This window comes from Salmo trutta, chromosome 16, assembly GCF_901001165.1.
Source record: "Salmo trutta chromosome 16, fSalTru1.1, whole genome shotgun sequence".
Taxonomy (NCBI): Eukaryota; Metazoa; Chordata; class Actinopteri; order Salmoniformes; family Salmonidae; genus Salmo; species Salmo trutta.
In genome coordinates, this window is record NC_042972.1 from 48,383,078 (window position 1) to 48,405,329 (window position 22,252).

General features: G+C 41.4%; 1 protein-coding gene across 4 annotated transcripts; it reads right to left on the reverse strand.

The window, feature by feature from the left end:
• Window positions 1-400: 400 nt before the first annotated feature.
• LOC115150893 (myb-related protein B) lies at window positions 401-19,513 on the reverse strand. 4 transcript variants are annotated; one of them, XM_029694696.1, is made up of 15 exons: window positions 19,357-19,513; window positions 15,751-15,847; window positions 15,576-15,647; window positions 15,316-15,408; window positions 9,220-9,440; window positions 8,849-8,993; window positions 7,194-7,247; window positions 6,744-6,950; window positions 6,280-6,552; window positions 3,296-3,468; window positions 3,079-3,178; window positions 2,864-2,971; window positions 2,621-2,737; window positions 2,399-2,530; window positions 401-2,298 (listed from the first exon to the last, which is right to left on the reverse strand). In XM_029694696.1, the coding sequence occupies exons 1-15, from the start codon at window positions 19,431-19,433 to the stop codon at window positions 2,170-2,172; spliced, it is 1,998 nt and encodes a 665-aa protein (XP_029550556.1). In that variant the 5' UTR covers window positions 19,434-19,513; the 3' UTR covers window positions 401-2,169. The 4 variants fall into 4 exon arrangements, with proteins under 4 accessions (XP_029550556.1, XP_029550558.1, XP_029550559.1 ...); XM_029694698.1 differs by having other exon boundaries at window positions 19,217-19,512; XM_029694699.1 differs by lacking the exon at window positions 19,357-19,513 and adding an exon at window positions 16,759-16,906.
• Between the last annotated feature and the right edge of the window lie 2,739 nt (window positions 19,514-22,252).

A 22,252-nucleotide genomic window follows, 5' to 3' on the forward strand; every position in this document is an offset into this window, starting at 1 on the left:
TTATTCCATGCTCAATCTAACAGTCGTTACCCCTATTCGTGTAATTGGTTACAACCAACTCCTGCAAATGAATGAACTTGTTCAGATATCAGAACCAGAGTTTTGTTGGACCATCTGACATTTGGGCGAGAATAATTTGCGTTTTGAAATATAAAATAAAATAATCTCGTATAATATCCGCAAATATTGTACATTTACATTCAAATTTTGTTTCAGTGCCGTTCAAACGTTACCGGGCTCCCGTGGCCGCCCCTCAAAACAAAAAGGGGCATTGTGTCCGTTTTTCATTGGTCCTCAACAAGAAACAAACCAGTCTCTCAAAATACTAATCTGGCCCAATCTATGATTTATCAGAAAATCAATAGTTCACCAACCTACTAGGTCAATAAAAGGCAACTTCTAAGATGGCATCATAGATTTATTACTTGTTCAATCACACATTGTTTAAATGCAAGAACAATTTTACAAATTGTTGATAAAATTATATATATTTTTACATTAGTCAGCAGATGATTTACTCATACATCTTGTTATCTGCAAGCATACAATTATCTGTTTTCAGCAGAAACATTGTGTAATTCAAAGCACCATAATCTTATCAAATCTATACAATTCTGGACATGGGAATAGGGCAACCTGAGTGTATGACGATTCTTCTAGTGATTCATATTCACATCACATTCTTCTATTCTTAATAAAATAGTGGCCTATAATAAACCTTAGATTGGCTAGTAGACTACATAACGTAAAAATAGATTATAGGAAACAAACATTTTAGCAACCCCTCAACAACTCTCTGTTCACTTGTGTCAACTTGTTTCCATTCATTACTGATTGATCAAGTAATCAAATGCACGGGACAGTTACAACCGAAACTCAATACTGATTGATGTCAGTGCAAAATGACATGTATACTTGAGATATCAAAATGAAAACATTATGATAGACCTTTACATTACTTTTGAGTATGACAAACGTGATGCAAGTATGGATTATTCAATTGTTGATGGACTGTGGTAAAACTTACTAGGAAATGGTGTGTGTAGATTCAAACAGCATTACATTTGGAAAAACTTGAAATAACAAAGTTGCCCTACAATAAACATTTTTTCAAGTATCCACTACTTCAGTTCAGTTGAGCTTGCTCAACATAGCACTGCATCAAAAAAACATTTACAAAACCTTTTAGAAACCTATAACAAACATAACCTTGCTATGAAAGAATACCAACACAATAAGTTTTGAATAGTCACATTAAACACGTTTAACACAATGAAGATGTCTGCACAGCAGAGTTATGCCACATTCACGTCCTCGTCAGAACTTCCTATTTCTTAGTTGTGATGACGGAAATACGACTTTGTTTCATTCATGAACTTTTTGGTCAGAACAATTCTTCAACCAAAGCTTGATAAACTAGCTACTTTGCTAATAATAAACAGCTAGCTTGCTTAACATTGACAATATCGTCAAACTAGCTACATTCTCCATATTGATAAGGTTGGTAGTTGTCAAAAACTGATGTCATCTTTTGTTTGAAAAGGTAAAAGAACACTGGTGAAACATCACAACGCTGCAACAACATTTTCTCACTTGTAATCCAACTATTTATTTAACCCTTATTCCACCAGGTAAGTCGACTGAGAACACATTCTCATTCACAGCAACGACCTGGGGAATAGTTACAGGGGAGATGAATGAGCCAATTTTAAACTAGGGGTGATTAGGTGACTGTAATGGTATGAGGGCCAGATTGGGAATTTAGCCAGGACCCCGGGGTTAACACCCCTACTCTTATGATAAGTGCCATTGGATCTTTAGCGACCACTGACAGTCAGGACACCCTTTTAACGTCCCATCCGAAAGACGGCACCCTACACAGGGCAACTTCCCCAGGTCTCTGCCCTGGGGCATTGGGATATTTTATTTTAGACCAGAGGAAAGGGTTCCTCCTACTGGCCGTCCAACACCACTTCCAGCAGCATCTGGTCTCCCATCCAGGACCAACCCTGCTTAGCTTCAGATACAAGCCAGCAGTGGGATGCAGGGTGGTATGCTGCTGGCATAGAGGGTTGTTTAAGTGAAACTTCCCAGACACAAATAGGAATTTCCCCAACTCTGACAGCATGTGAACACGGCATAAGTGAGAACTCGGTAGTGAGGGAGGGCTCAGGACAGGATGCGGGCCCGGTTGGGAGCGTGGGATTTTAGTGAGCGGAGATAACATCTAGCTTTCTCTGTCATTATAAGTTGGTCCTTAGTCCGTCCACATACCACTGCTTCCCATGCCTGGGACATCTAAGGACACAAGAAAGCATATCAATAACTTCAGATACAAACAAACGAGGGAAATACATATTATAAAATATGACAAGACATATAATATTATGATACTTACAGGGGTTGGTGGCACTGGGTTGGAATATGCACAACTCTCCCTGGGTCCTAAACAGAAGCCCTGATCCAGAACATTCTCCTCTTTATATTCCCCCTTCATGCAAAAGGATGAGGAGTTGAGAGACGTCTCAGCCTGTAACAAAGACAAGGCAAAATCCAAAATCAATGAAAACACTATAAAAAATAACAGCATAAGCATTTCATCCATGTCTAATGAATGTACCTTAGGACAGGGTTGGAGCCCAAACTTAATGGAATGATGCCTGGAGGTGACCGTCTCTTTGCAGTCCATGACATCCAAGGCCAGAGATTTACGCACTTTCTTCATTGTAGGTCGATGCTGGAACCAAAAGGAATGGACCACATATTCAGACCATTCCATAAAACTGAGAAGCAGCATTGGTTGAAGTAAATGATGGTTCTTCTTAGGTGTAAACTTCCTCCTGCCATCTTTCATCACACTCACCACCTGCTTGCGTCTTTGCTCAAGTGGACTATCATCCGTCACGATCAGCTCAATCCCAGTCTCTTTCAAGAGGACCTCTTTCAAGTCCTCCTCGTTCGGAGTCTGAGGCTAAGACATAAAGAAAGAAAATGTTTTTTCAGTGGAATATTGAATAAATTATCCACACAGACAATTAAGTTGCTTTCGTTGACATCTGTAGCGAATGAGGGACTCACCAGAGGCCGCAAAGGACCATACTTCTCCATGGCATTTTTGAATGGAGTTGGAGTCCGCGGGGTGGTGTCAAGATTTGACTTGTGGTTGGGTGTGATGAATCTTTATGAAAATTAAAAATGAAATAACATTTTGCCACAAGAGAGTCATCATATTGCATCCTAATAATCACTTATTACATACAAGAAATGTGTGTGTCAATAATGACTTATTACATACACTGAGTTTGAGTACAGCTTGGATGCAAACACAGAGTTTTCCTTCAGTGTGAGTGGAGTCTTGTCGCGGTGTAGTGGTGTGGTACCCGCGGACTTCTGACTACAGACTGGGGTAGAGGTGAGGGATGGATTCTCCAGTTCAAAGCTGTCCTGTTTGGTCCACATGTTGAGGAACTGGAAACATATTCAAAGTAACGTGACCCCCAACATCCATTTGCAATCAAACCATATAAATAAAAATATGGCATTTAACGTGAGGGATATAACAAATTGGTCGAATGTGTTTTTGGCAACATCATTCGTGACAGTTGAAAAATATGGCAAATTGGATGGTCTTCAGAGATAGATGGATAACTAATGTAAAATATACGGTGTACGTAAAATGTATGTAGCAGGTATAAACTGGAAGTAGAAGCCTAAGTGTTGTTGCCAAATTAGTTTACGCCAATTAGGGGGAGTGGTAGAGTTAGGGCAAAATAAAGGAAAATATACACTATCAGTCAAAAGTTGACACACCTACTCACTCAAAGGTTTTTCTTTATTTTTACTATGTTCTACATTGTAGAATAATAGTGAAGACGTCAGAAATATGAAATAACACATGGAATCATGTAGTAACAAAAAAAGTGTCAAGAGTGGGCAAAGCTGTCATCAAGACAAAGGGTGGCTACTTAGAAGAATATATAATATATTTTGATTTGTTTAACACTTTTTTGGTTACTACATGATTCCATATGTGTTATTTCATAGTGTTGATGCCGTTACTATTATTCTACAATGTAGAAAAAAGTAAAAGTAAAGAAAATCACAAATGAGTAGGTGTGTATTAACTTTTGACAGGTAATGTATACTGCCGGTCAAAAGTGTTAGAACACCTACTCATTCAAGAGATTTTCTTTATTTTTACATTGTAGAATAATAGTGAAGACATCAAAACTATGAAGTAACACATATGGAATCATGTAGTAACCAAAAGTCTTAAACACATCAAAAATTCTTCAAAAAGCCACACTTTGCCTTGATGACAGCTTTGCACAATCTTGGCATTATCTCAACCAGCTTCATGAGGTAGTCAACCTGGAATGCATTTCAATTAACAGATGTGCCTTCTTAAATTTGTGAAATTTATTTCCTTCCTAATGCGTTTGAGCCAATCAGTTGTGTTATGACAAGGTAGGGGTGTATTCGGAAGATAGCCCTATTTGATGAAAGACCAAGTCCATATTATGGCAAGAACAGTTCAAATAAGCAAAGAGAAACGACAGTCCATCATTACTTTAAGACATGAAGGTCAGTCAATCCATAACATTTCAAGAACTTTGAAAGTCTCCTCAAGTGCAGTCGCAAAAACCATCAAGCGCTACGATGAAACTGACTCATGAGGACCACCACAGGAATGGAAGACCCAGAGTTACTTCTGCTGCAGAGGATTAGAGTTACCAGTCTCAGAAATTGCAGCCCAAATAAATGCTTCACAGAATTCAAGTAACAGACACATCTCAACATCAACTGAGGCCTTCATGGTCGAATTGCTGCAAAGAAACCACTACTAAAAAACACCAATAATAAGAAGAGACTTGCTTGGGCCAAGAAACACGAGCAGTAGACATTAGACCGGTGGAAATGTGTCTTTTGGTCTGGAGTCCAAAGACGTGAGATTTTTGGTTCCAACCACCGTGTCTTTGTGAGACGCGGTGTGGATGAACGGATGATTTCGGCATGTGTATTTCCCACCGTAAAGCATGGAGGTGTTGGTGTTATGGTGCTTTGCTGGTGAAACGGTCTGTGATTTATTTAGAATTCAAGGCACACTTAACCAGCATGGCTACCACAGCATTCTGCAGCGACACGCCATCCCATCTGGTTTGGGCTTAGTAGGACTAGCATTTGTTTTTAAACAGGTCAATGACCAACAACACCAGTCTCAACGTCAACAGTGAAGAGGCGACTCCGGGATGCTGGCCTTCTAGGCAGAGTTACAAAGAAAAAGCTCTCTCTCAGACTGGCCACTAAAAATAAAATAATAAGATGGGAAAAAGAACAGACACTGGACAGAGATATGGCTTTTTCTTTGCAACTCTGCCTAGAAGGCCAGCATCCCGGAGTCACCTCTTCACTGTTGACGTTGAGACCTTTTTTTGTGTGGGTACTAATGAAGCTGCCAGTTGAGGACTTGTGAGGCATCTGTTTCTCAAACTAGACACTAATGTACTTGTCTTCTTGCTCAGTTGTGCACCGGTACCTCCCACTCCTTTCGATTCTGGTTAGAGACAGTTTGTGCTGTGCTGTGAAGGGCGTAGTACACAGAGTTGTACGAGATCTTCAGTTTCTTGCCAATTTCTCGCATGGAATAGCCTTCATTTCTCAGAATAAGAATAAACTGACGAGTTTCAGAAGAAAGTTCTTTGTTTCTGTCCATTTTGAGCTTGTAATCGAACCCACAAATGCTGATGCTCCAGATACTCAACTAGTCTAAAGAAGGCCAGTTTTATTGCTTCTTTAACATCAGAAAAACAGTTTCCAGCTGTGCTAACATAATTGCAATATGTTTTTGTAATGATCAATTAGCCTTTTAAAATGACAAACTTGGATTAGCTAACACAACGTGCCATTGGAACACAGGAGTGATGGTTGCTGACAATGGGCCTCTGTACACCTATGTAGATATTCTATTAAAAGAATCTGCCGTTTCCAGCTACAATAGTCATTTACAACATTAACAGTGTATTTCTGATCAATTTGATGTTATTTTAAAAATGGACAAAAAAAAAAAGTGCTTTTCTTTAAAAAACAAGGACATTTCTAAGTGACCCCAAACTTTTGAACAGTAGTGTGTGTGTGTGTGTGTGTGTGTGTGTGTGTGTGTGTGTGTGTGTGTGTGTGTGAGAGATATACATGTACACATACACACATAATTCTGTTCAAAGCAAAAGGCACTAATGAGTCATCTCACTGTGTGTTAGGTCATGGTGGTCGAGCAATTACCTGTGAGGGAGAGAAGGGCAGGATCTTGACCGGGGTGCTCATGGGGGTCCTGGAATAGTTGGAGTCAGGAGATAGAGCGATGCGACGGCGGCTGCGGCGGGTCAGTATGGAGGGTGGGGTGATTCCTCCAGGGGAGATGGGGATCAGTTCTCCCCGGTTTCCCTTGCTTAGCTCCTGCAGGGCGCTGCCCTCCAGACGGAACTGGGTCCGCTCTGGGCTCTGGCTCTCCTCGGGCAGATCAAAGACAGACATGTTGCACCATCCATCTAGGTCCTGGTGGAGAGCAAGAAACAGTTAATGAAATATCATTTCCCAAGCTAGGTCTGCCCCAAATCTAATCAAACTCTACATCTTGTTTTACATATCTGTTCAAATGTGACTTCTTTGGTGATTTATGCAAAGTATAAGACTAACGTCATGAAACTAAGAAGACTGAGGTATTACAACCCACCCAGAACTCTTACCCCATCCACCATATCCATCACCTCCTTTAAGCCTGGCCCATTGGGAGAGAGGAAGCCTGAGCTGTCCACCACCCAGCTATTGGTATTCAGTTCACGTCCTGGGGTGTCTGGCTCACTTTTGGGTGTCTTTGACTGTTGAGGAGAGACAGCCTTGTGGGAGCCTGCTTCCCTTGGTCCGCCTCTCACAGTAGATGTAATGGTATTCTCCTGTAGGGGCGACATAAGCTTGAAAATCAGTACGAGAGAGAGAGAAGTACAGATGAACTGAATATGAATGAACACAAACAGTTACCAGAACAATGTGTTCTACCTTGAAAAACAGTATAGGTTGGTGATATTTTAACACGCTCTGCATCTCCTGCATTATATATTTAATCACACAAAAGACTAGTTTATCTGCTTTTCCCCCCCACATAGAAGGTAGCCGGCATCCAGTGTTTGAATTCTTACCAGCAGTGTGGTGTCTTGGTCTGGATCCCTCTCCATAGAACCATCATATTCCATCTGTAGAGACATAACAAATCATGTTTCACAGCACAACATTCAAATGAGGATTACAGTGAGGATAGCACAATGTTGTCAAACTGATTTCAAGCAGAACCTACAGCTGAAATCAGAAGTTTACTACATACACCTTAGCCAAATACATTTAAACTCCGTTTTTCACAATTCCTGACATTTAATCTCAGTAAAAAGTCCATGTCTTAGGTCAGTTAGGATCACCACTTTATTTTAAGAATGTGAAATGTCAGAATAATAGTAGAGCGAATTATTTATTTCAGCTTTTATTTCTTTCATCACATTCCCAGTGGGTCAGAAGTTTACATACACTCAATTAGTATTTGGTAGCATTGCCTTTAAATTGTTTAACTTGGGTCAAACGTTTTGGGTAGCCTTCCACAAGCTTCCCACAATAGGTTGGGTAAATTTTGGCCCATTCCTCCTGACAGAGGTGGTGTAGGCCTCCTTGCTCGCACACGCTTTTTCAGTTCGGCTCACAGATTTTCTATGAGATTGAGGTCTGGGCTTTGTGATGGCCACTCCAATACCTTGACTTTGTTGTCCTTAAGCCATTTTGCCACAACTTTGGAAGTATGCTTGGGGTCATTGTCCATTTGTAAGACCAAGCTTTAACTTCCCGACTGATGTCTTGAGACGTTGCTTCAATATATCCACATAATTTCCCTCCCTCATGATGCCATCTATTTTGTGAAGCACCCCCACAACATGATGCTGCCACCCCCACGCTTCACGGTTGGGATGGTGTTCTTCGGCTTGCAAGCCTCCCCCTTTTTCCTCCAAACATAACGATGGTCATTATGGCCAAACAGTTCTATTTTTGTTTCATCAGACCAGAGGACATTTCTCCAAAAAGTACAAGCTTTGTCCCCATGTGCAGTTGCAAACCGTAGTCTGGCTTTTTTATGGTGGTTTTGGAGCAGAGGCTTCTTCCTTGCTGAGCGGCCTTTCAGGTTATGTCCTTGCTATTGATCTGGGATTGATTTGCACTTTTCGCACCAAAGTACGTTCATCTCTAGGAGACAGAACGCGTCTCCTTCCTGAGCGGTATGACGGCTGCGTGGTCCCATGGTGTTTATACTTGCGTACTGTTGTTTGTACAGATAAACGTGGCACCTTCAGGCATTTGGAAATTGCGCCCAAGGATGAACCAGACTTGTGGCAGTCCACAATTTTTTTCCGAGGTCTTGGCTGATTTCTTTTGATTTCCTCATGATGTCAAGCAAGGAGGTACTGAGTTTGAAGGTAGGCCTTGAAATACATCCATAGGTACACCTCCAATTGACTCAAATTATGTCAATTAGCCTATCAGAAGCTTCTAAAGCCATGGCATAATTTTCAGGAATTCTCCAAGCTGTTTAAAGGCACAGTCAACTTAGTGTATGTAAACTTCAGACCCACTGGAATTGTGATACAGTGAATTATAAGTGAAATAATCTGTCTGTAAACAATTGTTGGAAAAATTACTTGTGTCATGCACAAAGTAGATGTCCTAACCGGCTTGCCAAAATACATTTGTGGAGTGGTTGAAAAACAAGTTAATGACTCCAACCTAAGTGTATGTAAACTTCCAACTTCAACTGTACCTGCTGATCTTTACTGTGGTGGGCCATGCCCTCCTCTGCTTCCCCCTGATGATGCTTCAGAGTAGGATCCACCCCACTAAAGAAGCCCATCTCAACCCTACGCTTGATGGTTGAGTTCCAGCGGTTCTTCACAGCATTATCTGTCCTGGAAGGGCAAATTTCAACATAATGTTGTAGTAATGAAGATGTGAAGTATGAAGGTGAACTAATGATGTGGAACAAAATGCTGTCCCTAAATGTCACTAATCCATTCAAATTGCTTTTATCACAAAATATGTGGAGACCAATAAGCTAGTCTGAGTGATCCCGACATTTCAGCACAGACATGGTAGAGGGATTCTCTTAGCTGGAGTACCAGTCAAGACAGTTACCTTCCGGGGAGCAGCTTGGCAATCTCAGCCCAGCGGTTTCCCAGCATGCAGTGGGCCTTGTAGATAACGAGGTCTTCCTCTTTTGTCCAGGAGGACTTCTTCACATCCGGGTTGAGGTGGTTGTGCCAGCGTTCCCTGCACTGCTTCCCCACACGGCCCTTCAGGTGCTTAGCCACTATGGCCCATTGCTTGTTGCCATACCTTTTCACCAGCTGTATCACCTGTGGAGAGGAATGCAGGGTTGAAGTTAGTCTGGAAATGTGTCTCCATGTCTGCAGTACAAGATAAGAGTCAAAGCAGCCAGTGGAAGGTATATTTCCCTCTTGTAGTACAACAGACATGATTCTGAGATCTGACTGGACGACTGTGGATAAAACTCAACTTAGCTGTCACAAAGAAGTCTAGTAGAACTCCAATTTTATTAGTCACATGCGCCGAATACAACAGGTGTAGACCTTCAGTAAAATGCTTACTTACGAGCCCATAACCAACAATGCAGTTAAAAAAATATATAAGAATAAGAGATAAAAGTAACAAGTAATTAAAGAGCAGCAGTAAAATAACAATAGCAAGACTTTATACAGGGGGGTGCCGGTACAGAGTCAATGTGCGGGGGCACTGGTTAGTTGAGGTAATAAGTACATGTAGGTACAGTTATTAAAGTGACTACGCATAGATGATAACAACAGTGTAAAAGAGGAGGGGGTGGAGGGGGACAATGAAAATAGTCTGGGTGGCCATTTGATTAGATGTTCAAGAGTCTTAATGGCTTGGGGGTAGAAGCTGTTTAGAAGCCTCTTGGACCTAGACCTGGCGCTCCGGTACCGCTTGCCGTGCGTTAGCAGAGAGAACAGTCTATGACTTGGGTGGCTGGAGACTGACAATTTTTAAGGCCTTCCTCTGACACCACCTGGTATAGAGGTCCTGGATGACAGGAAGCTTGGCCCCAGTGATGTACTTAGCCGTACGCACTACCCTCTGTAGTGCCTTGCGGTCGGAGGCCGAGCAGTTGCCATACAAGGCAGTGATGCAACCAGTCAGAATGCTCTCGATGGTGCAGCTGTTGAACCTTTTGAGGATCTGAGGACCCATGCCAAACCTTTTCAGTCTCCTGAAGGGGAATAGGTTTTGTCGTGCCCTCTTAACTGTCTTGGTATGCTTGGACCATGTTAGTTTGTTGGTGATGTGGACACCAAGGAACTTGAAGCTCTCAACCTGCTCCACTGCAGCCCCGTTGATGAGAATGGGGGCGTGCTCGGTCCTCTTCGTCCTATATTCCACAATCACCTCCTTTGTCTTGATCACATTGAGGGAGAGGTTGTTGTCCTGGCACCACACGGCCAGGTCTCTGACCTCCTTCCCTATAGGTTGTATTGTCGTTGTTGGTGATCAGGCCTACCACTGTTGTGTCATCGGCAAACTTAATGACGGTGTTGGAGTCGTGCCTGGTCGTGCAGTCATGAGTGAACAGGGAGTACAGGAGGAGACTGAGCACGCACCCCTGAGGGGCCCCCGTGTTGAGGATCAGCATGGTGGATGTGTTGTTACCTACCCTCACCACCTGGGGGCGGCCTGTCAGAAAGTCCAGGATCCAGTTGCAGAGGGAAGTGTTTAGTCCAAGGGTCCTTAGCTTATTGATGAGCTTTGAGGGCATTATGGTGTTGAATGTTGAGCTGTAGTCAATGAATAGCATTCTCACATAGGTGTTCCTTTTGTCCAGGTGGGAAAGGGCAGTGTGGAGTGCAACAGAGATTGCATCATCTGTGGATCTGATAAGGCAGCATGCAAATTGGAGTGGGTCTAAGGTTTCTGGGATAATGGTGTTGATGTGAGCCAATACCAGCATTTCAAAGCATTTCATGGCTACAGACGTGAGTGCTACGGGTCGGTAGTCATTTAGGCAGGTTACCTTAGTGTTTTTGGGCACAGGCACTATGGTGGTCTGTTTAAAACATGTTGAAATTACAGACTCGGACAGGTTGAAAATGTCAGTTAAGACCCTTGCCAGTTGGTCAGCGCATGCTCGTAGTACACATCCTGGTAATCCGTCTGGCCCAGCGGCTTTGTGAATGTTGACCTGTCTAAAGGTCTTACTCACATCGGCTGCGGAGAGCGTGATCGCACAGTCTTCCGGAACAGCTGGTGCTCTCATGCATTTTTCAGTGTCATAGAAGTAGTTGAGCTCGTCTGGTAGGCAAGTGTCACTGGGCAGGTCTCGGCTCTGCTTCCCTTTGTAGTCTGTAATGGTTTGCAAGCCCTGCCACATCCGACGAGAGTCAGAGCCGGTGTGTTACGATTCAATCTTAGTCCTGTATTGGCGCTTTGCCTGTTTGATGGTTCTTCGGAGGGCATAGCGGGATTTCTTATAAGCTTCCAGGTTAGAGTCCCGCTCCTTGAAAGCGGCAGCTCTACCCTTTAGCTCAGTGCGGATGTTGCCTGTAATCCATGGCTTCTGGTTGGGGTATGTGCGTGCGGTCACTGTGGGGACAACGTCATCGATGCACTTATTGATGAAGTCAATGACTGATGTGGTGTCCTCCTCAATGCCATCAGAGAAGTCCCAGAACATATTCCAGTCTGTGCTAGCAAAACAGTCCTGTAGCTTAGCATCTGCTTCATCTGACCACTGTGTTACTGATCGAGTCACTGGTGCTTCCTGCTTTAATTTTTGCTTGTAAGCAGAAATCAGGAGGATAGAATTATGGTCAGATTTGCCAGATGGAGGGCAAGCAAGAGCTTAGTATGCATCTCTGCTGATAGAAATTTTGTAAAACGGATTTAAGTTTACCTGCATTAAAGTCCCCAGCAACTAGGAGTGCCGCCTCTGGGTGAGAGGTTTCCTGTTTGCTTATGGCGGAATAGAGCTCATTCAGTGCAGTCTTAGTGCCAGCATCAGTCTGTGATGGTATGTAAAGAGCAACGAAAAATACAGATACAGACTCTAGGTAGATAGTGTGGTCTACAGCGTATCATGAGATACTCTACCTCAGGCGAGTAAAACCTTGAGACTTCCTTAGATATTGCGCACCAGCTGCTATTTACAAAAATACATAGTCCACCGCCCCTTGTCTTACCAGACGCCGCTGTTCTATCCTGCCGATACAGCGTATAACCAGACAGCTGCATGTTGATAATGTCGTTGTTCAGCCACAACTCCGTGAAGCTTAAGATACAGTTTTTAATGTCCTGTTGGTAGTTTAATCTTCCGCATAGATCATCGATTTTATTTTCCCAAAGATTGCACTTTTGCTAGCAGAATGGAAGGTAGTCGATGTTTATTCGATCGCCTACGAATTCTCAGAAAGCTGCCCTCCCACTGGCCCCTTTTTCTCCGCCATCTCACGCAAATAACAGGGATCTGGGCCTGTTCCCGGGTTAAGCAGTATATCATTCACGTCGGACTCGTTAAAGGAAAAAAAAGGATTCTGCCAATACATGGTGAGCAATCGCAGTTCTGATGTCCAGCAGTTATTTTTTATCATAAGAGACAGTAGCAGCAACATTATATACAAAATAAGTTACAAACAACGCAAACAAACAAAATAACACAATTGGTTAGGAATAAGTAAAACGTCAGCCTTGTTCTCTGGCGCCATCTTAGTATCTGAACAGATTGCAGGGTTCGTACAGACAGTGGCAAGTCAAATTCAAGGACTTTCATGTACGTTTTCAAGCACTAGTATTTATTTAAGGACCATCAATTTGTAATAGTTCCTATTATGCAATTGTTTCTTGTCGCCACCAGATGGCAGTATATCAACACAGCTGCATGAAAGAACTCTACTTACATCACTACCTTACAAGTTCTACTCAATAATTGCACTACATACATGAACAGTAAGTCAGTACTGATTATGTTGTAATTTGAGTATTGATGAGCAGTTTTGGGACATGCCTACTGGTGAACACACATTTCCTATTCGCATTACTACACAATTCCAGCTTAATGACTATTGTATTTTTATTGGGTATTTGGGTTTCTACTACTTAATAGCTATGAAAAAGCAACTAGCTTCCGACTGGCATCTTTAGTGTCGCCGATCGGGAGGAGGGCGGGTGGGCTGTGTGAGGAAAACGGCCACCGGAATAGCAGGAGCATGATTGCCACTTGATAAAGCGGAATATTGCAGGCGCCCTGTGAATGAGGCGATTGGTAAACAAAGCTCTGGAATTTGTTGCAGAGAAAAAGCCACATAATGTAGAACTGGCGCCAGCACAGGATTCAGCGTTGTCCCTTCATGTGGCTCTTCAAGGCCGATTTACCCATGCTCGCAATGTCAAAGTCCGACACATTTTTTGCACCTTACACAATGTGGGATGGTTGCGTCCAATGTTGGAGTGGTAAAAAAAGGTGGGTAAACTATAATGAACAAAAATTGTAATTCTCAAATGACTCACCTGGTTCATCAACTACTTACTCTTTTCTCTGTATACATAAATGTCGCTCTTGCTGCTGGTGATTCTCTGATCCATCTCTACGCAGACGACACCATTCTGTATACTTCTGACCCTTCTTTGGACACTTAACTAACCTACAGACGAGCTTCAATGCCATACAACTCTCCGTCCGTGGCCTCCAACTGCTCTTAAATGTAAGTAAAACTAAATACATGCTCTTCAACCGATCGCTACCAGTACCCTCCCGCCCGTCCAGCATCACTACTCTGGACGGTTCTGACTTAGAATATGTGGACAACTACAAATACCTAGGTGTCTGGTTAGACTGTAAACTCTCCTTCCAGACTCACATCAAACATCTCCAATCGAAAGTTAAATCTAGAATCAGCTTCCTATTTCACAACAAAGCATCCTTCACTCATGCTGCCAAACATACCCTCGTAAAACTGACTATCCTAACGATCCTTGACTTCGGCGATATCATTTACAAAATAGCCTCCAACACTCTACTCAACAAACTGGATGGTCTATCACAGTGCCATCCGTTTTGTCACCAAAGCCCCATATACTACCCACCACTGCGACCTGTATGCTCTCGCTGGCTGGCCCTCGCGTCATACTCATCGCCAAACCCACTGGCTCCAGGTTATCTATAAGACTTTGCTAGGTACTGCAGGTATATTTCACTGGTCACCCCCAAAACCAATTCCTCCTTTGGCCGCCTTTCCTTCTAGTTCTCTGCTGCCAATGACTGGAACGAATTTCAAAAATCACTGAAGCTGGAGACCCATATCTCCCACACTAACATTAAGCATCAACTGTCAGAGCAGCTCACAGATCATTGCACCTGTACATAGCCCATCTGTAAATAGCCCATCCAACTACCTCATCCCCATATTGTTTGTTTTTTTGCTCCTTTGCACCCCAGTATCTCGACTTGAACATTCATGCTCTGCACACCTCAGTGTTACTGCAGTGTTAATTGCTAAATTGTAATTACTTTGCCACTACGGCCTATTTATTGCCTTACCTCCCTAATCTTACCTCATTTGCACACACTATATATAGATTTTTTCTATTGTGTTATTGACTGTACGTTTGTTTATTCCATGTGTAACTCTGTGTTGTTGTTTGTGTCACACTGCTTTGCTTTATCTTGGCCAGGTCGCAGTTGTAAATGAGAACATGTTCTCAACTGACCTACCTGGTTAAATAAAGGTGAAATAAAAATAAATAAACAAATTAATAAAACACAGCATGTAAAGTGTTGGTCCCATGTTTCATGAGCTGAAATAAAAGATCCCAGAAATTCTCCATATGGACAAAAGGCAGGATGGAATCTACATTTGCCCGGCATTTTAGCTATCGATGTGACGGTTGGTGGCGCCTAATCAGTCAGTCCTGTACCTGCCTGGCTGAGTGGCAGTGTGAGTGGAATGAGCGAGCTCGCCTGGCAACCAGAGCACGAAACACATGAGGAAATAAAACTGGGTAGTCTGCCTGAAAATTAAAGACAAATCAAATTTTTCTAATATTTTTCATTAACATCGATCATTTTCTGTTCTCTTATTTTAATTTGAGAAAATGTCAGATTTTCAAGGTATTCCAGTAGTTGAATTTCAGAGTGCCAAACTCAAGTACTTTAAGCACTTTGTGTGAACCCTGTGATGGTAGAATGGTCGCCATCAGACCACTTACCTTCTCGTCCTCCTCTTTGGTCCAAGGCCCTTTAACCAGATCTGGATCCAGAACCTTCAACCAGCGGTGCTGGCACTGGTGTTCTGAGCGATTCTGTGCACAAGGGTTACCATACAGTTAATGATTTCATGCAATAGAAACCACACAACCCTTCAGACAGCAAATTGGAGTCTTTTCTATTTTAAACACTTCAATTGTATAATTTGCACTGTCAACTGGATATTACAGAATGTATACTGTAATCTGTCGATATAACTCACCAGTAAAAAACTGGCTATGTGTTTCCAGTCATTTGGTCCCAGGTTTTGGACCAATGCTTTCAGATTGTCATCCTGAGAATAAAGGACAGCCATTTTATGAAGAGCAAAATAGCCAACTCATCCCCACTTGTTGCAAATAACCAACCATGTCCCCCTGATCTATAAATGAACTCACCTCCTCTTGTGTCCATTTCACTTTGACCTTTCCACAGTCTCTCTGTTCAGCCACATCAGAGTCGGTGTCCTGATACATAGCCTCCTCCTCATCCTCTCTGAAAAGACAAGCAACCAGTCAACAGGGTGTGGCAGAGATCAGCATTCTCTAACAGAAACTGACCAGCCCCCAAATCTAGTATGCATGCATGCATTCTATTCCCTGAAAAGTAGCTGGCATGGGTGTGTCGCGTGCTTAAAATTGTCACACCATACATTTTGATTCACTAGCTACATAGCTAGATACTACAACCAGATTCAGTTAACTAACGTTGGTGGCGGACATTTCGATCTTTCCGATTACTCCGGTAATTTATGTACTAGAAAATTCCTTTGAATCATTTGCTTCCTGACATTTGGCTAGCTAACGTTCAAAACATCTGACATCACCCCTGGTAGGGTTACAAAAGCGCTTTCAAATCACGTAAACGCGCAAAAATAATCAATGACATCCAGTAATCTCAGACATTATAAAACGGTGCATAGTTCCCTGTCCTATTGAAAACATTGGACGTGGAGTCGACGTTGATATTTGTCCAACAGCTGCTGTAACCTTAACACGGTTAGAATCAGATTACTTACCCGCGCAACCACCAGGACATTTATCTTTGTTTTACCGCTAAAATACAACTGTGTATTTTGTCAACCACGTCGTGCATAGATTCCCAAACTATATACCACGAGCAAATCTGTGTTTATCGTATAAAATCCACGTCCATGAAACTCTATTTGTTGGAGGGCTGGGTACTCCACTTCTGTGTTGCTGACAACACTAACGTCAGTCCGCTCTCAAGTTCCTATCTCGCGCGCTTATTTTTTCTTCTTCTTCTTTGATATCATGGCGGTCCGCAAACAAACGTTAACAGTGCATGCCGCCACCTACTGTATTGGAATGTACGATCAATCACGATATGCCCAATTCTGTAGTACCGTTAAAATAAACATCTAAAGCAAAGAAATCCCTACTTACTTCTACGTTGTTGCCTTTCCACCAGCACTGGGGAGCCTAAATAAATCTGCACCGTTGGAAAGCTGGAATTCACCTCTCCTGAGTGGCGCAGTGGTAAAAGGCACTGCATATCAGTGCTTGGGGCGTCACTACAGACACCCTGGTTCAAATCCAGGCTGTATCCAGGGGCGAAAATCTGATATCAACTTTGGAGGGGACAATTATATGAAATTTTCTCAAGAGCAATTCCTGAGGGGGACACCAAAAGTAGTGCTGTAACACATTGCCTACATTGTAATATGGTAAATGTATATTGAGGAACCAAAGAAATAAGGTGTTTGCCGTACTCCTAACTACCGGTACGCAAAACTACACAACTAATCACAACAGCAATACCATTGCCTTTAACAAATCTTAGTTCAGTCACCAGTTTAAGTTGAGAGTGGGGGTATCCATGGCATTTTCCAATTATGTTCCTATTTTACAAGTCAAAAAAATTGAGAACCTTTCATAATGTTGCCAAACAAAGACTCAACAAACTTACCTGAGACTCCCTGTCTCTGCCAGTCTGTCCCTGCATATCTGTCCCCAACTCTGCTGTCTGTGTGCCATCTGTTGCCTGCTCTGCCTAATGACATCATTGTGAAACATTTCCATTAGAATTTCATTTCTTTCTTATGAACATTTTATCAACTAGTCTTTGAGATATTAGGCTACTAGGGTTCTTACTTTGCGTTTTGGTGTACTGAAAAATACTCTGATGTCCGTCTTTTATTTTTCTGCCATTTTTCTACCTGGCTGGCTGGCTACACACACACACAGTGTGTAGGTTATTTACAGTAGGAGATGGGCTTCTATCATCTTACCTTTTATCATTCTATTTGGGCTTCGATCTAAAAGGTAGCTAGCAAATGTGAAACGGATTAAAATGACAAGAGTTGACAGCTGTATGAGTTCACCATTTACACAACATATGCTGCAACCTTTTGTCATTTTAATAGTTTGTTTCATATTGGCTGGCTTCCAACAATAGCTGAATTTGCAAAGCTAGCGAGCACCAATTCCATTTCAGTGGAGTTTGCTATAATCTTTGCTACCCGGGTTAAATAAAGGTGAAATAAAATAAATAAATAAAAGTTCCCTTGCGACAATTTAGCTTTTGCAACGAGACCATTAAATATATTTAAGACAATGGTAGAAGAGAGTGTAGTTCTGTTCAGTTTGGACTCCAGTTTATCGCTAACCTTATCACAGGGACTTTGAAGCACTAACTTACATCATCTGCATGCTGATCTTGGAATAAATTGACGATAGCAAAGATTCCATCTTTGACGAGGCCACATAAATGGAATAGGTACTAGCTAGCTTAATAGTTAATATTTGCGCACTAGCTCTGCATATTCAGCTAGTGTGTGTGCGCGATTGACTGGATTAACCTCACGTCAGTTACGTTCATTGAGTGCCTTTCAGACAGTGGATACGACCCCTCTGTTACCTAGCAAGCTTAGGAACTGGCAGTGGATCAAACCATTGTGAGGCAAAGGGTGGGGGGGTTGCAATCTTTTGAAACTTAAAAACGCGCTATTAAGTGTCTGTAATCAGCACAATTGCTTTCATTGCGTATTATTAATATTATTTAAATTACATAGTTATGTTTCAGTGATATATTGGGGGGGACAAATCATATTTTTCCCAGGATGGGGGGGTCGTCCCCCCCGCCCCCCCCCCGGGATTTCCGCCCCTGGCTGTATCAAATCAAATCAAATGCCTTACAGCCTCAAAATATGATACATCATGACTGATCCTATTTCACTAATCCTCTCTATGCACCTGGCATCCACCAAATGCTGCACTGTGTTCTCCCCCACAATTACAGCACTTAACCTTCACATTGCTTCCACATTCACTGTAATTATGTTCCCCTCCACACTTGGCACATATTTTCTTTCCTTTACACTGAGCAGCTACATGTCCCATTCTTTAGCATTTAAAACACCACAGTGCCTATAGAACATATTCTCTAACAGGATTCCATAGATTCAATATCTGTACTTTTCCCAGCAAAACATTCTCAAACCTCAGCATCACTGATAAGCTTTCACTTCTTTGTGCCTCTTTCATACTGATCAAACTTTTGGCCTCAATCACTCTGCCCCCCTTCACATTTTCTTTAATATCATCTGTGGACATAGATATTGGGACCCCAGTGATGACTCCCCTCAATCTAGTATAAGCACCAGGGACATGGCTTTTAATCTTCTTCCCATTAAGCTTTTCCATTTGCAGAATCTTCCCTTGCTGAGCCTGGCTACCAAAAACTATTATCAGTCTACCATTTCCAATTAACCCGGCTAGTTTAACTTCACCTCTCTTTCTCTACGACATCAGTTAGTCGGATAAGGTGTAAATGAGGCCCTATGGTCTCATCAAACACCATCACAACTTTCAACCCCGACACATTATTATTCTTGCTTCCTACCTTGACCCTCTTTTTGCTTTCTACACTAGACGCACCACTGATTTCAGTATCGTGATCTCTCTTCGTCCTATGTCTTTCCACTACAGACCACTCCGATCCTTGACAGTCATCTCCCCGCTCCATATCGTCAGAACGGTCACCCATATTGATCGCATTCCAGCACAGCTGTTGCTTCTCCAAACGTTCTCTCCATTTCGTCCACACTAGTCGCTGCCATTTCAAGCCGATGCTGCGTGTCTCCTCAGCATCATTCATTTGTGTACCTCTTCCCTCTTTTCTCGCAGACTCTCAAATATTTCCCAGAGTGACGTGACCAGAGGTGTGCGCGCGCAGAATTGTGATCCTATGAATACGTCAAGGGACAGAAAGATTTTTATTCCAAAGTGACTTTTCACAATGTTGTGTCTATGTAATTATAGTCTACCGAATACACTGTTGATCATATCTATGCATACATACAATAAGAGAGAAATGCGCGCTTTTCTAACAAATTATTCACCCCTGTGGCGGTGCGTGGGTAAAATCACTCCGGAAGCCAGAAAAAAGCCATATTACAACCTTTTTTTTTTTTTTTTTTCTCAGTTTGCACAAATCTTTATTTAACTTGTTGTAAATAACAGTAACATGTAAAACATAACATAACATAACAGCCAGAGGGAGTCCAAAGAAATTAGAGAAAAAAAAAACAAACTATTATATCAAATCAAATACAGACATATATCGAATACATTTTTTTGACATATTGTTTTGTATACGTTTTAAAGATTCTACGTACTGTTCCAAATCAGATAAAAAAATTAAGAAAAGGGCTTTTTCTTCATAAATTTTGATTTGTGGATGAAAGATTTTCCTAATAAAATAAAAAGAGATTTATGACATACTCACATTCAATTGTGCAATCAGTGTAGTAAAATAATATGTCAAACTTAGTAATATCAATGGTTGTATGCAATTTGCGGCTAAGATATAGTTTTACATCAGTCCAAAACACTTCACTATATAAACAAATACAGAATAAGTGTTCAATAGATTCAGTTTCTAGTTCACAAAAACTGCATTCACTGGTAACGTCAAATATATATTTAGAAATGAAGCTATTACACGGATAGCATCTATGGATTATCTTAAAGGAGATCTCCTTTACTTTATTGGTCACCATAAATCTGTGTGGAGTGAGCCAAGCACGGCGCCAGTTTACATCAAACGATGAAGCCCAACAAAATATCGCAGAGGGAATAGACTTCCTGTAGAAAATATGCCTTATTAAACGATTGTTGAATTTCGTATCTAGTAGACCAATGCCATTCAACTGAATATCGCTTACAATCGGAGATATTCCAAAATATGCATTATTCTGAAGTAAAGTTTTTATCCCACTAGGTATAGCTTTAATAACAGTGTCATATTCCTTGCTTGAAACCTCAAAGTTGTATATTTCCATAAATTCTCTCCGTGTAAATAGATTCCCACTGTTATTAACCAATTGGCTGACAAGAACAATGTTTTTCGAGAACCATTTATGGTTAAATAACATCTTATTTCTATGTAATATTGACCCATTGTTCCAAATAAAACATTTATGAGGTGAAAAGTTGTGTTTATACAACAAAGCCCAGCACATTAAAGCCTGCTTGTGAAAAACCGCCAGTTTCACAGGAATTTTACCCACAATATATGGACATTGTAGTAAAAAATTAAGCCCGCCGAACTTCTGAAAAACAAAATGAGGTATAATATTCCAGAAGCTATGAGGATTTTTTATGTACCTTTTAATCCAGTTGACCTTTGATATCTGATTGAAGAGAGTGAAATCTAAGACATTTAGACCGCCATCACAAACCCTGTTGGTGATAACATCTCTTTTTATCTTATGTGGCTTGTTTTTCCATATGAAGTTGTACAAAAGCCTATCTAAGGAACAGCAAGTGGATTTGGGAATGTCAATAGATGAAAAAAGATAGGATGCACGAGATAGCCCCTCAGCTTTGGATAAAAGCACCCTTCCTTGAAGACTTAAATCTCTCCCTAACCATGAGGAGAATTTTTTTTTGACAGATTCAGTTACAGGGTTCAAATTAAGATCATTCATAGCCTTAAGATTTTTGGTGATCTTTACACCGAGGTAGGTTACAGTATCTTTTTCAGAGATGTTACAATCTGCTGGGTTGACAGCTCCTTTCACAACAAACAACTCACATTTGGAAAGATTTAAAGTCAAGCCTGAGATTTTGGAGAACTGCTTCACGATATCCAATGCTAATCTAGCTTGAGATACATTTTTCAAAAAAAGTGAGATGTCATCCGCCAGTTGGGATATGTTGATCTCTCTGGACTGGAATGTAATGCCTTCAAATGGACTTTTATGAACTAATGAGCATAACATTTGAGAAATGAACAAAAATAAAAAAGGTGAAATTGGACAACCTTGTCGTATTCCTTTGTAAATGTTAAATCTTGAGGATGTTCCATGACAGAGTTTGATACAGCTATTGCCACCATTATACAGAGTTCTAATAGCATCAAAGAAACGACCAAATTTCAAATGCTTAAGACAATCAAAGATAAAATTGTGACTTACTGTATCAAATGCTTTCTGAAAATCCAGAAATTGGATAACAGGGAAGTCATCTAATAGATCACGATACTCAACCAAGTCTAATATCAGCCTCAGATTATTAGATATATGGCGCCCTTTCATAAACCCTGATTGACATTCATCAATCAGATCATTTATTAAGCAAGACTTTAACCTTTTTGCAAAGATTAAGGCTATAATTTTGTAGTCGTTATTTAGGAGTGTGATTGGACGCCAATGATCAATACTTAGGAGATCCTTGTGTGGTTTAGGTATAAGAGTAATAACCCCTTGCTTCAGAGAGGTAGGTAGTTCTCCCTTCTTTATAGCCTCCTTAAAGGTTTCAAGTAAAAAAGGTGCTATTTCTTCAAAGAAGGTTTTGTAAAATTCAGAGGTTAATCCATCACAACCTGGAGATTTGTTCTTTTTTAACTGAGCAACCCCGTACTGGATGTCCATAA

What these genes read in the sequence shown, in the direction of transcription:
- LOC115150893 (XM_029694696.1), bottom strand. Translation starts at nt 19,433, where the DNA reads ATGGCAGCGACTAGTGTGGACGAAATGGAGAGAACGTTTGGAGAAGCA. An exon ending in TGAAATGGACACAAGAGGAG is followed by an intron (nt 15,648 to 15,750) that starts GTGAGTTCATTT and finishes CTTTATTCTCAG; the next exon opens with GATGACAATCTGAAAGCATT. An exon ending in GGCTCCAACCCTGTCCTAAG is followed by an intron (nt 2,531 to 2,620) that starts GTACATTCATTA and finishes TCTTTGTTACAG; the next exon opens with GCTGAGACGTCTCTCAACTC.